Source organism: Leptodactylus fuscus, chromosome 2 (genome assembly GCF_031893055.1).
Source record: "Leptodactylus fuscus isolate aLepFus1 chromosome 2, aLepFus1.hap2, whole genome shotgun sequence".
Classification (NCBI taxonomy): Eukaryota; Metazoa; Chordata; class Amphibia; order Anura; family Leptodactylidae; genus Leptodactylus; species Leptodactylus fuscus.
In genome coordinates, this window is record NC_134266.1 from 71,822,911 (window position 1) to 71,838,295 (window position 15,385).

At 41.6% G+C, this 15,385-nt stretch overlaps 1 protein-coding gene across 1 annotated transcript in view; it reads right to left on the bottom strand.

Moving 5' to 3' along the window:
• The window catches only part of LOC142194690 (uncharacterized), a 352,778-nt gene extending 342,402 nt beyond the window's left edge, over positions 1-10,376 (bottom strand). The window contains exon 1 of the mRNA XM_075263977.1: positions 9,871-10,376. Coding sequence (XP_075120078.1) covers positions 9,871-9,924 — 54 coding nt within the window. The 5' untranslated portion in view covers positions 9,925-10,376. The remainder of the gene's footprint in view (positions 1-9,870) is intronic.
• Positions 10,377-15,385: the final 5,009 nt, after the last annotated feature.

Genomic DNA, 15,385 nt, shown 5'->3' on the forward strand with positions numbered 1-15,385 from the left:
CTTTATATAAATCTCAGTCTTAAATGTAATATTAGATAAACTAGAGTCAAAAGAACAGAAATAATTAATTTTCTTCCAGGTTTGGGCCAGGATTATTTTGGTGCATTTTCTCCAGCTGAAGCTAAAACTGGAGAATTGTAATACCAACCCAAAAATAGAGAGTCACATTCATAAGCAAAGAAAAAATGTTTAGAGCTGTGTCTCAGCAAATTGTGACCTACAGTTAAAGGAGAGGTCATGCATATGAAATTGGTGGGGGTCTGACACCCAGCATCCCCACCGATGAGCTGTTCGCCTTACAGTGTATGGCACCAGAAGCAGGCAACCTTGCCCTACTATTGCAGCTCCGCCCTTTACGGCTAACCTATGACATGGAAAGTGCAGTCCATTATGCACACAGCATGTTACAGAGCAGGAGGAGCTGAGCAATGTTATATAGCTTGGTGATAAAATATTTGAGTACTTGAGTACGGTGATTGACAGTCGCCCCCCAATTATTGTTCATATAAAGTTATAAACTATCGCCTCCTTGTTTTCTCCACATAGAAAGAGCTGAGATTTAAATGAATAAATTATAATATAAATTTTTTTCCCCCAAAACTATAGATCAATCTGCTCAGCTCCTTCTGCTCTATAATATACTATCTGCAATTAAAAAAAAAAAAAAAAAAATAGTTACCATAGATGTAAGTACAGGGCTCGTTCACATCTGCGCCCGTACTCCGTTCTGCAGGTTTCCGTTTCCTGCACAAAACAGGGGCAGGAGAAGGAAACCTGCCGGCATGTTTCAATCCTATTCATTTGAATGGGCTTTAAAAGTCTCCGGCCGTGCGCACCGGTGAGCGTTTTATGCTCTCTGCGGCTAAACCGTTTTTTTTTTTTAAACCGGACACAGAGTCGGACATGCAGTACTCTGTGTCCGGTTAAAAAAAAAAAAAAACGGTTTCACCGTGGAGCGCATAAAACGCTCACGGCCAGACTCAGCATGACAGGTTTCCGTCTTCTGCATGCAGAAGACGGAAACCTGAAAACGGAGACCGAACGCTGGTGTGAACCCAGCGTCAGATGATCAAAGTATGAAAATCTTAAAACTGTAAAGCACTGAGCTGCTACTGAACTTTCCACATAGTTGCCCAATATACATATATATTTAATATCCATGCAAAGTGAATTTTGACATGTACAAAATTCCCTTCTATCACATTAGGCAATCACCAGTAAAGTATTGGATTCTATGGCACAAGTAGGTTCCAGAGATCCTGTCCTAGCAGTGATTAGGAATTATACAGACAAGTCTAAAAGAACCATTGTAGCCGGCACTAGGAAGCTGTGAAGATGTATTTATGCCAGTATGAGTGGTTCCTGTCTGTGCCAGGCACATCACTGCAGGCACACAATGAATCTCACTGGAGGACAAGACACTACTCAAAGCTAATTGACATTTGTAAAATGACTACTCTGATGTAAAAAGTGTCTGGCCTGGGCTATGTGGAGCACTTTATCTTAAAGGTCAATTGCCTCTGGTTCATATTATATATTAAGATGAAACCTTAGAGTCAGAATAGCTGAATTATGAAATAATTTCTCAACCTAACTGTAGGCTGTGAATGTGAATTTCCACCAAGATCTGGAATAAGAATACATATAAAAATATATTTATCTGAACGTTAAAAAAAACAACTTAATATGACCTTTCATTAATAAGGTCCATGAAGCCTTAGCGAGATAAAGGAGGTCTAATGTTTGTGAAACAAAGTATTTTGTAAAACAGAGTCACAATCTCCAGCCTCTGCCATTGAATTCATATAGAAATATGAAATATGGAATAAAATACACTGAAGCTCTACCTTGGGACCAGTTTACATGGCCACTAACCTATCAACAAACTGCATAAATTCATAGCACAAGCAAAGGTAATGCACCACTCAGCCTCCTTTCGATTTCTTTCTTCCTCCTAAACTGCTCACTCACTCTAAATCCGTCTTGGTCTCCCAAGTTGGACTGAAATATTCAATTACATGTTCCTATAAATAGTTCCTATAGAGAAGGGAAGGGGAGGAGGGTTGACTGAAAAAAGTGGAGGCATAGATTAACAGAGGCTGCAGGAACTAAGAGTAAGTTTGGGATCAATATAAAGGTGTACAGGGTAAGCCCCCATGCATGAAACACTGGGCTTTGTGAATGTGCTAGGCCCATCAGTGGCCTGATTGAAGGGCATGAGATATCACTACCTTTGACATCATGGGTCTCTTTCTGAGGCCTGCTGAGGCCAATCAGCGGATTCAGTGGAAGGAATCCATGATGTCACAGACTACGAGCAGTATCACTTTGAGAAGATGCTGGATCCAAAGGACTGGACCATACTGGGAGGACACCAGAGTACCAGGAACAATTGAGTATGATTTTTTTTTTCTCCTCCCCCCAGCCTATATAAAAATGATCAATTTCCCTGGACATCTTCTACAAATTTGCATTAGTCACAAATCACCAATTTGCAACTATTTTAGGCTAAAGTGGCAATAATGATAAAGTCCCCCTTTGTATTCCATATGTATCAGTCAGCAGGTCCAGCTTAGTGAAAGTGTCTGATGTAATTCCCACACCTAACGCCCCTTCAAAAACAATGTTTGCCTTTTAATGCAGGTGCTTTATCCAGCACAACTGACTAAGCAGAACTGTGTTCACGTGAAGAAGTGCAAGTCTTTATAACATACTAATGATAGTTATAAAGATAAAAATGTGATCAATAAAAAAACAACTCTTATCTGTGGAGATATCATAAGGGCAAAAACCAAAAAGTAAGAATGCTTTAAATGAAGTGTATAAACCATCTGAAAGAACATTTTGCATAGAGATGGAATATTGTCAGCTATGGTCGCCATCAATCACTATAGGGCCTGTATGAATGAGCCAGGTCTAGTGTGGAACCATCACCATGGATCCATTAATTTACGTCTTTGAGCTCAGGCCACAAATAATAGGTCTTGTCCTGAGTTTTTCCCCAGGTTCACCGCTCCATACATGGGCCCATGAATATACACGGATGTGTAAGTGTATGGGGCCACATAAACAAGTCAGTGTGCTAGTCCGTGAAAAACATGGCTAGCACACGGGCAATACACACCTTCAGCACATCATGGCCTGAGGGGATGGTGAATACCGAAGTGGCACAGTACTCGCAGCAAACTCTTCAATGTAGAAACTGTAATTATATTAGGCTAGGTTCACATCCATAGGAGACTCTGCCGGAAATTCCAACGAAAATCGGTGGATAGAAAAGTCCTTCACGGAAGACTTTTCTCTCTGCTGGTTTGAGTATAAAAAAAGGCAGAAACCCGATGGACACTTGGCAGACCCCATTACAGTCTTATGGGGTCTGCAAGTTACCGCTGTTTTAGCAGACGGGCTCTCCATCATTCAGGTCCCCGGGAGACCCAACATGTTAACTAAATTCTGAGGTCAGTAATTACAGCAATATCACATTCACTTGAATGGGTTTGCAAAGGTGACCGCCCGTGTGCGTCTTCAGCCTGTCCGCAGGGAAACCATTTTTTTTTTTTTAGCTGGACACAAAGTTGGACATACAGGACCACCTGGTTTCCATCCAGTTTTGCTGGGACAGAAAAAGGAAACCTGGCGGTATGCACAAACTGGACAAGTAGCGCAAATGTGAAAGGGGCATAAAACTGACTAAACTGAACAATTTAAGAGCCAAATACAGTCCTATGAAAAAGTTTGGGCACCCCTATTAATCTTAATCATTTTTAGTTCTAAATATTTTGGTGTTTGCAGCAGCCATTTCAGTTTGATATATCTAATAACTGATGGACACAGTAATATTTCAGGATTGAAATGAGGTTTATTGTACTAACAGAAAATGCGCAATATGCATTAAACCAAAATTTGACCGGTGCAAAAATATGGGCACCTCAACAGAAAAGTGACATTAATATTTAGTACATCCTCCTTTTGCAAAGATAACAGCCTCTAGTTGCTTCCTGTAGCTTTTAATCAGTTCCTGGATCCTGGATAAAGGTATTTTGGACCATTTCTTTCTACAAAACAATTCAAGTTCAGTTAAGTTTGATGGTCGCCGAACATGGACAGCCCGCTCTCAAATGATCTGAAAACAAAGATTGTTCAACATAGTTGTTCAGGGGAAGGATACAAAAAAGTTGTCGCAGAGATTTAACCTGTCAGTTTCCACTGTGAGGAACATAGTAAGGAAATGGAAGACCACAGGGACAGTTCTTGTTAAGCCCAGAAGTGGCAGGCCAAGAAAAATATCAGAAAGGCAGAGAAGAAGAATGGTGAGAACAGTCAAGGACAATCCACAGACCACCTCCAAAGAGCTGCAGCATCATCTTGCTGCAGATGGTGTCACTGTGCATCGGTAACAATACAGTGCACTTTGCACAAGGAGAAGCTGTATGGGAGAGTGATGAGAAAGAAGCCGTTTCTGCACGTACGCCACAAATAGAGTTGCCTGAGGTATGCAAAAGCACATTTGGAGAAGCCAACTTCATTTTGGAAACAAAGATTGAGTTGTTTGGTCATACAAAAAGGCGTTATGCATGGCATCCAAAAAGAAACAGCATTCCAAGAAAAACACATGCTACCCACTGTAAAATTTGGTGGAGGTTCCATCATGCTTTGGGGCTGTGTAGCCAATGCCGGCACCGGGAATCTTGGTAAAGTTGAGGGTCGCATGGATTCCACTCAGTATCAGCGGATTCTTGAGAATAATGTTCAAGAATCAGTGACGAAGTTGAAGTTACGCCGGGGATGGATATTTCAGCAAGACAATGATCCAAAACAACGCTCCAAATCAACTCAGGCATTGATGCAGAGGAACAATGACAATGTTCTGGAATGGCCATCCCAGTCCCCAGACCTGAATATCATTGAACATCTGTGGGATGATTTGAAGCGGGCTGTCCATGCTCGGCGACCATCAAACTGAACTGAACTTGAATTGTTTGTCCAAAATACCTTTATCCAGGATCCAGGAACTGATTAAAAGCTACAGGAAGCGACTAGAGGCTGTTATCTTTGCAAAAGGAGGATCTACTAAATATTAATGTCACTTTTCTGTTGAGGTGCCCATACTTTTGCACCGGTCAAATTTTGGTTTAATGCATATTGCACATTTTCTGTTAGTACAATAAACCTCATTTCAATCCTGAAATATTACTGTGTCCATCAGTTATTAGATATATCAAACTGAAATGGCTGTTGCAAATACCAAAATATTTAGAACTAAAAATGATTAAGATTTATAGGGGTGCCCAAACTTTTTCATAGGACTGTACATTTTTTAGTTGCCAAATGTAAATATGTATAAAACAAACATGAATTATTGCCTAATAGTTCCCGATCCACCCAGCCACTATAACTATAATAGTACTACCCTTACATGCAATAATGTACCTTCTATATAACTACCTCCTGTGGCATAGGAACAGGGCTCCGGATGGCAACAAAAATAGTGCCAGTCATAATACCCACAGTACCCAAAACATTTACCTCCCCCACATTACTCAAGCCTAGCCATGCTCCTTTTCAATAGTGGTTACATAGAGGAAAGAGCAGGGTGTATTTTTTTCATGGCACCAGTACATTTTCCGTAATGCATTGTCAAATAGTAAAAAATTACTTATAGTGTAAAATGGGGAAATACACAATCGGGAGGTTTTTTTTTTTTTTTAATTCTTCATTGTTGAGTATTAAAGTTACGATTCTTGTTTGCATCATGTTAACTATATTCTGAGGTCAGTAGTTACAGCAATATCACATTTGTACACATTTTATACTTACTACTTTTATAATAGAACAAATTGAACAATTGCTTTGGGTCGCCCTATTCTATATTCATCCATAACTATTCTATATTACTACCTATAGAATAGTGTTAGGGCGGGTGTTATGCTGGCGCAAGCTGTAGTTTCTGTTGTTACCCTTTTGGGGTATATATGATTTTCTGACCACTTTATTACATTTATAAGGGAGGGCAAGGTGACAAAAAAAAGTTGAATTAGGCATTGCAATTTTTTTCGGTTATGGCCTGTATACAGCTTTGTGTCATTAGTGCATAGGGCTGGGCTGCAATACCAACCACAGCCACTATACACTGGACGATGTTGTGCTTGGGGAACAGTGAATAGATTGTAGGGTTGGGTTGCCATGTGTGAGACCTCCACAGATCTGATATTGATGACTTAGGATAAATCATCAGTATTTTAATCTAAGAACACCGCTTCCTACCCTACGCATTACATAATGGGACTACTTGCAACATTTCATTGGTTCAGTTGTATCTATGTTGTCCAGCAGATCTCCTTTAGGTCACTGTTTTTAATGTCATCACCATGCATGCAAAACAGTTTGTTCTGCAAAATGCTAATTGCCATGCTATAAAAATGTGCGCTGGTCAGTGATAAAGCTTTCTTATCAGAGCATGCCAATGCAAGTGAACGAACACTAAAAATGACATAAAACTGTGCTAAGGAACAATAAAGAGAAGTCATCTGAGCAGAGCAAAGGTAATACCGCATTGTCACCTTCTATACGTGAGACTTCTCAGGCTAAGTTCACACCTGAGCCTGGATTCCATTTGGGGTTTCCGTCCCCAAATCCACTTTAAAAAAAAATGGTTTCCCCGTAATCGTAGTGAGTAGAGATGAGAGAATAGTATTTGAAACTCTAGTTTCGAATACCTCGCTCCATAGGAATGAATGGAAGCCCTTTAACCCCTTGGTGTTCGGCTGCTTCCATTCATTCCTATGGGAGCGAGGTATTCGAAACTAGAGTTTCGAATACTATTCGTTCATCCCTAGTAGTGAGTTTTGGAAGGCGAGGAAGGAACATATGAAAGAAAGTCACCAAGCATTAATGTACAAATTAGGCTGATTCCTTAAAGGGTTAAATGTTTATAGCAGGCTAGGTTTACACCCGCGCCTTCTCTACGTTCGGGGTTTCGGTCCCCGAATCCGCTTAAAAAGTGCATTTAGTAGAAAGGAATCCCTTAGTGACTGACATTATGAAATGGACACGACTGTAGTACCACTAGTACCAGCAGCAATGGTGCTAGCAGTAGCATGCACAGTGATAACAAAACAACCCAGTATTGCTCCACAGGGAAAGTCACCCAACTTTCCAAAACTGCTGAATGGAAAATATGTGTAGTTATGCTTTGATAATTTCCTTTGTTCCTATATTCCTGCAGGTTACTTTTCAGGAGCCTTGAAAAGCTGAGTAACAACCAATGAATAGGGATTCTGAATATCAGGCCTCACTATTGCCCCAATACTATATATGCTAAATAGTATGGCATACCATGCCAGATTTACTTTTCAGGATCCTGGAAAAGCTGGGTAGTATACCAAGCAATTTTGTAATAGAACTACTGAATAATAAATACAGTCAAATAATGTAATTCTCCTTGAGAGCTTGCTAGATTTGCCTTTCAAACTTCTGGGAATGAAGGGTAACATAACATGTGGAGCTGTAATAAGAAATACTGAATACGATATTTACCTACATAAATATCTACCTCCTTGCACTATAATCATACCATTTCCCTTCAGGATTCTGCAAAAGCTGAGTAACATACCAAATAATGCTATAATAGTCTGCTGAATATTAAATATATTATTATTATTGTTTGTTTATAAAGCACCATTAATTCCATGGTGCTTTACATTTGGGGGTTACATACAGTACACAAAATATACAGGTAGATATAATACTAACAGTGACGGACTGGCACCGTGGGGTAGAGGGCCCTGCCCGCGAGGGCTTACAATCTATGAGGGAAGGGGGGGTAGAGACAGAAGGAGAGGGGGAGACAGTACAGATGGGGGTGTGGTGATAGTGTTATTGGAGGTTGTAGGCCTTCCTGAATAGGTGAGTCTTCAGGGCCTTCTTGAAGCCTGTGATTGGGGGGGTCAGTCTTATGTGTCTTGGTAAGGAGTTCCAGAGTATGGGGGATGCACAGGAGAAATCTTGGAGACGGTTGTGTGAGGAGCAGATGAGAGTAGAACGGAGTAGGAGGATCTGAGGTTACGTGTGGGCAGGTAGCGGGAGATTAGGTCAGAGATATATGGAGGGGCCAGGTTGTGGATGGCTTTGTATGTTAGCGTTAGTAGCTTGAACTCAATTCGCTGGGCTATAGGTAGCCAGTGGAGAGACTGGCAGAGGGGAGCAGCCGATGAAGATCGGGGGGTGAGGTGAATTAAGTGGGCAGCGCAGTTTAAGGTGGACTGGAGAGGGGTAAGGGTGTTTGCTGGGAGCCCATGGAGAGGGTGTTGCAGATCATGGAGCTGCTTTGTCTCCATTACATCACAGACGGAATGGTAGCCAAGCCCCCAAGGATAAATTGGGTAAGGATAAATTGATGTGTTGGCACTTTGCAATAATTCAGTGAGTTTTGGGTTACAGTTTGGACACTCAGTCTCTAAAAGGTTCACCATCACTGGTTTAGGGTTTACACACACAAACATACACACCATGACCCACTGGACAACCTCTTTAAAGCTTAGAGTTATAGCAGTTAAATGATACTAGGAAACTTTAGGTGCACTATTTGGGAGACAGCACTCATTTGAAGTAAGGGGACTGGATGATTTACTTCCTCGTTGACGCTAGGTTCACACTACTGTTCAAGTTTCCATTCTTCGGATCTGCTTGGGGAAAAACCGAAACCCTATCCAATTAAAAATCAGTTACCCACAGACCCCATAGACATTAATGGTGTCCGCTGGATTTCTGACCAAAATCGCAGAAAGAAAAATCCTGTTTGCAGGACATTTCACTCCACATATTTTATGTGGAATGGAGGACAGAGTCACGCTAGTGTGACCGCAGCCTTAGGGAGCGTTCACATTACCGTCAGTGTCCGACAGTGTCAAAATCTGGCAGGGACATTAGGAGCGGACACTAGCTGTGTCCGTGACACTTGTCATTTATTTAAATGGCGATCGGGTGCGTTCTTTTGCACTCTGTGCCCTTCCTTCACTGTCCGCTAGTAAAGATGTCCGACTTTTCAAGCGGACAGAAAAAACCTACATGTCGGGTTTTTCTGTCCACAGCAATATGAACTGAGACAGGCAGGTGCATTAAAATAACCCTGTGTCATCCAAACCTGTCCTGAGTTTTGCCTCTTTTGTTCATGGCCCACTACACGGACTTGTGATATTACATGGCTGTGTGTATAGGGAAAGATAAAAATAATGGGTCAATCTAGTACAGGTTAAAACATGGCTAGCACACTGGCAAAGCAAGTTTCGTGTGCACGGGGCCCAACTGCATTCAGATAATATGTTACCATGGGGACAATTGAAATTCTTGTTTTACAGTTCAGGTTTTAATAGTTTAGGTCAAAAATGTAAAAATCACTCTGTCAAAGGGTTAAGTTGTGCCTTTGGCCTGACCTGACACTGAGCAATACAGCTGCCAAGGCAACCATTTGGAGTTGGTGAGGTATCGCCCATGTTGACATTTCATTCAGATTATCACATGACGTAGCCAGTGCTAGGTGTAATGGTATCATGGACAATATGCCACCATTACTACCCTGGAAGGGGACATAGCACAGACAGATTGCCCTATTGTAGCTTATCACATGCAGAGGGAACACAACCACTTTACCATACCCTAACTGGGTACACTGAATGTACTAGTGATCCCGTAGACAGAGAAAGCAAATGTTAATGCCGAGCAGGTAAGTTACTATAGAAGTTTGCAACTACTGCATTGACAGCACAGAGACTGCAGGCCGCTGTCATACAGGAAGCAGCAGCCATGCCAGTACACACTGGGTTAATGCAATGCTGAGTGGAGGAAGCTCGGGAGCGCGCACGCTGTACTCACGCATTGGGAGCTGCTGCTCGGGTGAGCGCCGAACCAAGTACAGTTGTCCGCCATGCTGCATCGTCTGCTGGATTATGTGTAAAAGAAGAGAATGAGACTATCCTACATGTAAATCTCAATCTCGCTGCACTGGGAAATCCGATCTGTTGCAGCAAGAATCATGTGCCATTAAAGGGTTATCAAGCACAGTGCCTATAGGGCGGCCCGCTCTCAGCTGCTGCTGTGTTTATGTGAGGAGAGCAGTGAGAAGGCTGGGAGTACTGTGGAGCCTTCACTGTGGCTGGCTTCTAATTGCTCTCAAGGCCTAGCAAGGACCCTGTGAGGGTTCAGCATTTCCTGCCTGTGTAGTGGAGGAGTGTGCTGCAGTCACATCAGCTGGCTCGCCTCACACAGTCCATGCTACATGGAAATATATAGGGACGCTCATTAAAGTGCTCTAGGCTTTCCCTCAATTGAACTCTCCCTGTGCTCTTAAGTGCATGCCCTGGCGAGCGTATTGCTGAACTATTCAGCGTCTCCTAGGCCAGGGACGCCTACTATATGACGTCTAGAAAGGAAAAGTTGATTGACAGAATAACTGTCCAATAGGAGGCTGGTCCTATGAGAAAGTGAAAGAGAGCAGTATCCTGCTAGAGTGACATCGCTTGTGCAGAGGCCCTGTACTAGTAGATAAAGGCTTACACCATTAAACGGATTGTCCAGGATCAGACCAATAAGAAGAGACAGATGTTACTGTTTGTGTCATGGGAAGTTGTAAAATTTGCCAGTATACTTTCTGCATCAATTACTTGGGGTTTTCTAGATCTCTGCTGTCATACATTGTTTACTTTCAATGGCTAAAAATCAGATGGCCATGTGATATACAGTCCATAGTCATGTGGTGGACAGTCCATGGCCATGTGATATACAGTCCATAGTCATGTGATGGACAGTCCATGGCCATGTGATATACAGTCCATAGTCATGTGATGGACAGTCCATGGCCATGTGATATACAGTCCATAGTCATGTGATGGACGGTTCATGGTCACATGATGAGCACACAGGTGTACAGCTTGTTATCACAGCACAGTAATGAGATATCTGCCTGGTAACGAGCTGTGCACCTGTGTGCTCATCACATGACTATGAACTGTAAATCACATGACCATGGACTGATTTTTATCCACTAGCAGTAAGCAGAATGGATGACAGCAAGCAGAGATCTAAAAATTGTAAGAAACCACACGGCACCCATCCTATTAATATTATAAATGTGAAAGTTTGTGAGTTTGGATGTTTGTGGGTTTGTGTGTTCGGATGTTTGTTAGTCAATCACGCAAAACCCGCTCTACCGATTTGGCTGAAATTTTCCACAAACATAGTTAATACACCCGATTGCGCAATAGGCTACTTTTCCTCACAATAGCGCACATATGTTTGTGCCAGGACCCGCACAAAACCCAAACTCACACCACCATCTCTGCAATCTCACACACTTTGGACCATAGCAAGCCACAAAATTCATATTGCCCTCTACAGCCTAGCCCCTAACCCCACACAATCTCATATACATAGACTTTACCACTTTGCCCCTCCCCTTAACGATACTCCAGGAGGCTCTCTTTAACGCTCCGGAGCAGCCATGTTTGCCGACCCCCACCACTCTGACAATCCGCGACACCGCCCACCCATGTCAGTACCCCTAGGAAGTCTAATAAATGCAAAAAAAAAAGTTTAAAAAAAAGTAAAAAAAATATAAAAACAAATAAAAAGGATTAAAAATTCAAATCACCCCCCTTTCCCTAGAACACATATAAAAGTAGTTAAAAACTGTGAAACACATACATGTTAGGTATCCCCACGTCCGAAATCGCCCGCTCTACAAAGCTATACAAATATTTTTCCTGTTCGGTAAACGCCGTAGCGGGAAAAATGGTCAAAAGTGCCAAACTGCCGTTTTTTCACTGTTTTGATTCTGATAAAAATTTGAATAAAAAGTGATCAAAGCAATAACATTTCCCGAAAATGGTAGAACTAAAAAGTACACCTGGCCCCGCAAAAAAAGACGCCCTATACATCCCCGTACACGCACGTATAAAAAAGTTACGCCTGTCGGAATATGACGACTTTTCAAAAAAAAAAAATTTTAACACAGTTTTGGATTTTTTTAAGGGGTCAAAATGTAAATAAAACCATATAAATTTGGTATCCCCGGAATCGTAACGAAACACAGAATACAGGGGACATGTCATTTTGGTTGCACAGTGAACGCTGTAAAACCAAAGCCCGTAAGAAAGTCGCAGAAATGCATTTTTTCCCATTCAGAATTTTTTCCCTGCTTCCCAGTACATTATATAGAATAAATAATGGTGGCATCATGAAGAAAAATTTGTCCCAGGAAAAATTAACACCTCATATGGCTCTGGGAGCGGAGAAATAAAAAAGTTATGGGGTTTAGAAGGAGGGGAGTCAAAAACGAAAATCAAAAAATGCCATAGACGGGAAAGGGTTAACTTCAAATACTTCTGTCCCAAAGTCACTATGTACAGTATATACCAACACCGTATAGCAGCTCAAATACAAATTAACTTCAACACAAAAGTCTCACGTATTCTCTGAATTACAGAAAAAACAAGATACAAACTTACCTTTCATATCCCATACCTTATACACACTATGAAAACCTTACCCGCGCCTGTATATACCCACTTCTACAATCACCGCAGACGAAGTCGCGGGTACCAGCTAGTATACTATAATGTCCACATGAATCATGCAGAGAAAAGTGCTGTTGCATACACCATGCAGAAAACACACGGACCCCATTATAGTCTATGGGGTCTATGGGCTTTCATTGCTCAATGCTTTTTAATGCATTCAGAATTCAGTTCGGGGGGTCCTCAAGCATACAACCCGAACGTAATACCAAATGCAGATGTGAACCAGGCCTAACAGTGTTATTCTGCCTTGTTTGTTATTGTTTTAAATAAAAGATAAAGTCCTTAGCTGAAGCATGTCACATCAAGGACCTATGAACATGGACTATAAGCCTTATTCATGTGTCTGCATATCACCAGTTTTGGCTTTCATTTCACACTTTGTATTTTGATGTGTGTTTTTGTTTTGTTTTTATCTCAGGGCTTCTGGACATGGCGGTTTTACAGCGCTGTTTTGTTTGAACTCATAATATGGCTGTCATAGAGGTCTATGAGACCTTTATTGTATTTACTGTATGGTTCTGGTTTCCTAGAGAGTTTTGGTTTCTATCAGAGTTACTATAAATCTGAAAAAAATCATGGCATTCTCCACAGGACTTCATATCCTACAGAGCGATTAACTTATGGAGTTATTTTTCCCTAGAAACATTTATTCTAGAATAGAATATCTACGGGCTCACAGAGTCTGATGTCAATGGAGAAAAACAAGTTAGTAAAAGCCCCTACACACCAGATGCTGCTAGACGTTGCATCAGCTACAGTATATAGCCATGCGTTTGGACACCGTGATCCTTTCCAGCACATCTCTAGGCAAATAACAGTGAGCTAGACAACATGTATGAACCTGGCAGAAACCATGAATTGGCATTGTAAGTGGTAGGTTTGCTTCAGACATGGATGGCTTAATGAAGTCTCATCTAGAAATATCCTGTATATCCACATTTGGTTCCAAAAGGAAGTTCTTGGCAAACGCTGAACTAAATAGAACAAATCGCTAAACATTGTAGAGAATACACAATCTAGCAAGACTTAAAGCTGAAGAGATATTTTTGAGATGTTTTATTAGAATTTCATACAACCCATATACAATTGTAGTTATTGTTATATACTCTTTTTGTACTGACATACATGGGAAATATTAGTGATTTGCAAGAATTCTACCCTTGAAATATCAAAAATAATAATAAATAATACATTTTATTTATATAACACCAACATATTATGCAGAACTTTATAAGCTGACCATAGATGCCTCTGTTTGTTGTCAGCGAAGGCAGGATTCATACTGGTTTTGGAAATCGCAGCGTGTCCGCATGAATCCCATCTACTTTGCATGTACTGTATAACGCCGCCATTTTTCCTACGGTGTTTCCGTCACGGCATTTCCGGCCCACTGGGCCCCGGCCTTAAAGGGAATCTATCTGGGGTAAAATGCCTCTAAAACCAATAATAATGTTTTGCAGGTACCTTTAATAGGAACAATAACATATCTTTTTTACCAGAAACCAAAGACGCAATGCAGAGATAATCACCTTCCAATCAGCCTCCAAGATCACTCGAGGCGGACCTGAAATCTGCCAGCACTCTCGGCTCTGGAATCATTGCTTCATGGCCCCTTTAGCCTTGATTGACATTTTTAGCCTATGCTTCAGCCATGGCTGTCTGTAGGCCAATCAGGTCAGCTCCTAATGTGCTGACAAGTAGAGATGAGCGAATCTGTCAAGATTTGTTTTATTACGGGTTCGGATGGCTCTGGTTTCAGATTTGTTTCTGATCGACAAATTCAGTATAAACCACAACTTAAATTAACTTAAAACACAGCATATAACATTATCAGGACCCCTGGGAATCTATTTATCCAATTTCTAGCTCTAAATTTGTGCCTAGTTGAAAACTGATGATGGCTTTTAAAAAAAAAAGTCATCAGAAATTATCCCATTATGGGAGCAGAATGCCAAACCAACATTGCGTCGGTATTAGAAGAAGCAGTGGTGGGGTTATTTGTTTTATGAGGCTGAGTTCACACGGGGTATTTTGGTCATGATCTTGAGGCCGTATTTGCCTCAAAATCCTGACCAAAAATACAGCTCCCATTGAAATCAATGGGAGCCGGTCAGTTCTTTTTTCCAGGAGCGGTTTGTTCCGGCTCCCGGAAAAAAGAACTGACATGCTCATTCTTCAGGCAGAGTCGCCTCGCAAATCCCCCTGAAGACACTCCCTCCACCCGAATAGGCCTCCGCCTCAGGTTCCGGACCAAAAAAAAACCATGTGAACCCGGTCTTAATGCAAATGGCATTTCCAGCTACAGAATTTGAAGAAAACTTTATGGCACACTATTAGCATGCCTGCCTGTTATGATCTGGGGATCCCTGACCACGGACTGGCCCCTGACTGATAACTTCTCAGTCCAGTACAGGAAAAATACACCAAAAGAAAACAAAATCGGAAGTATGAGCAGTTTGGACTTCTAGTGTGGATCCTCCTACACCCTGCCTCGCACAACTAGAAGTAGCCGTGGGCCCGACTAACTTGCCTGAATGGGCACGAGCACAGCCGGAGAAGTAGCTAACCTACAAAGGGAAATAGAGCCCCTGTCTAGCTTCACGTTTACGAAGGAGAGGCAGATACAGAACAAGCCCCCCACGGATGTCCAGACACGGACTAACAGTGAACATGAGAACACAAAAGCATAGGGAGAGAATAAACGTGAAACACAGAATAACTGAACTAAGCAAGGGATAGGAAAAAACAGAACTTAGGATCACACACAAAAAAACCCTACCAAAATTCCAAACAGAAAAATACCTAGGGCTCGC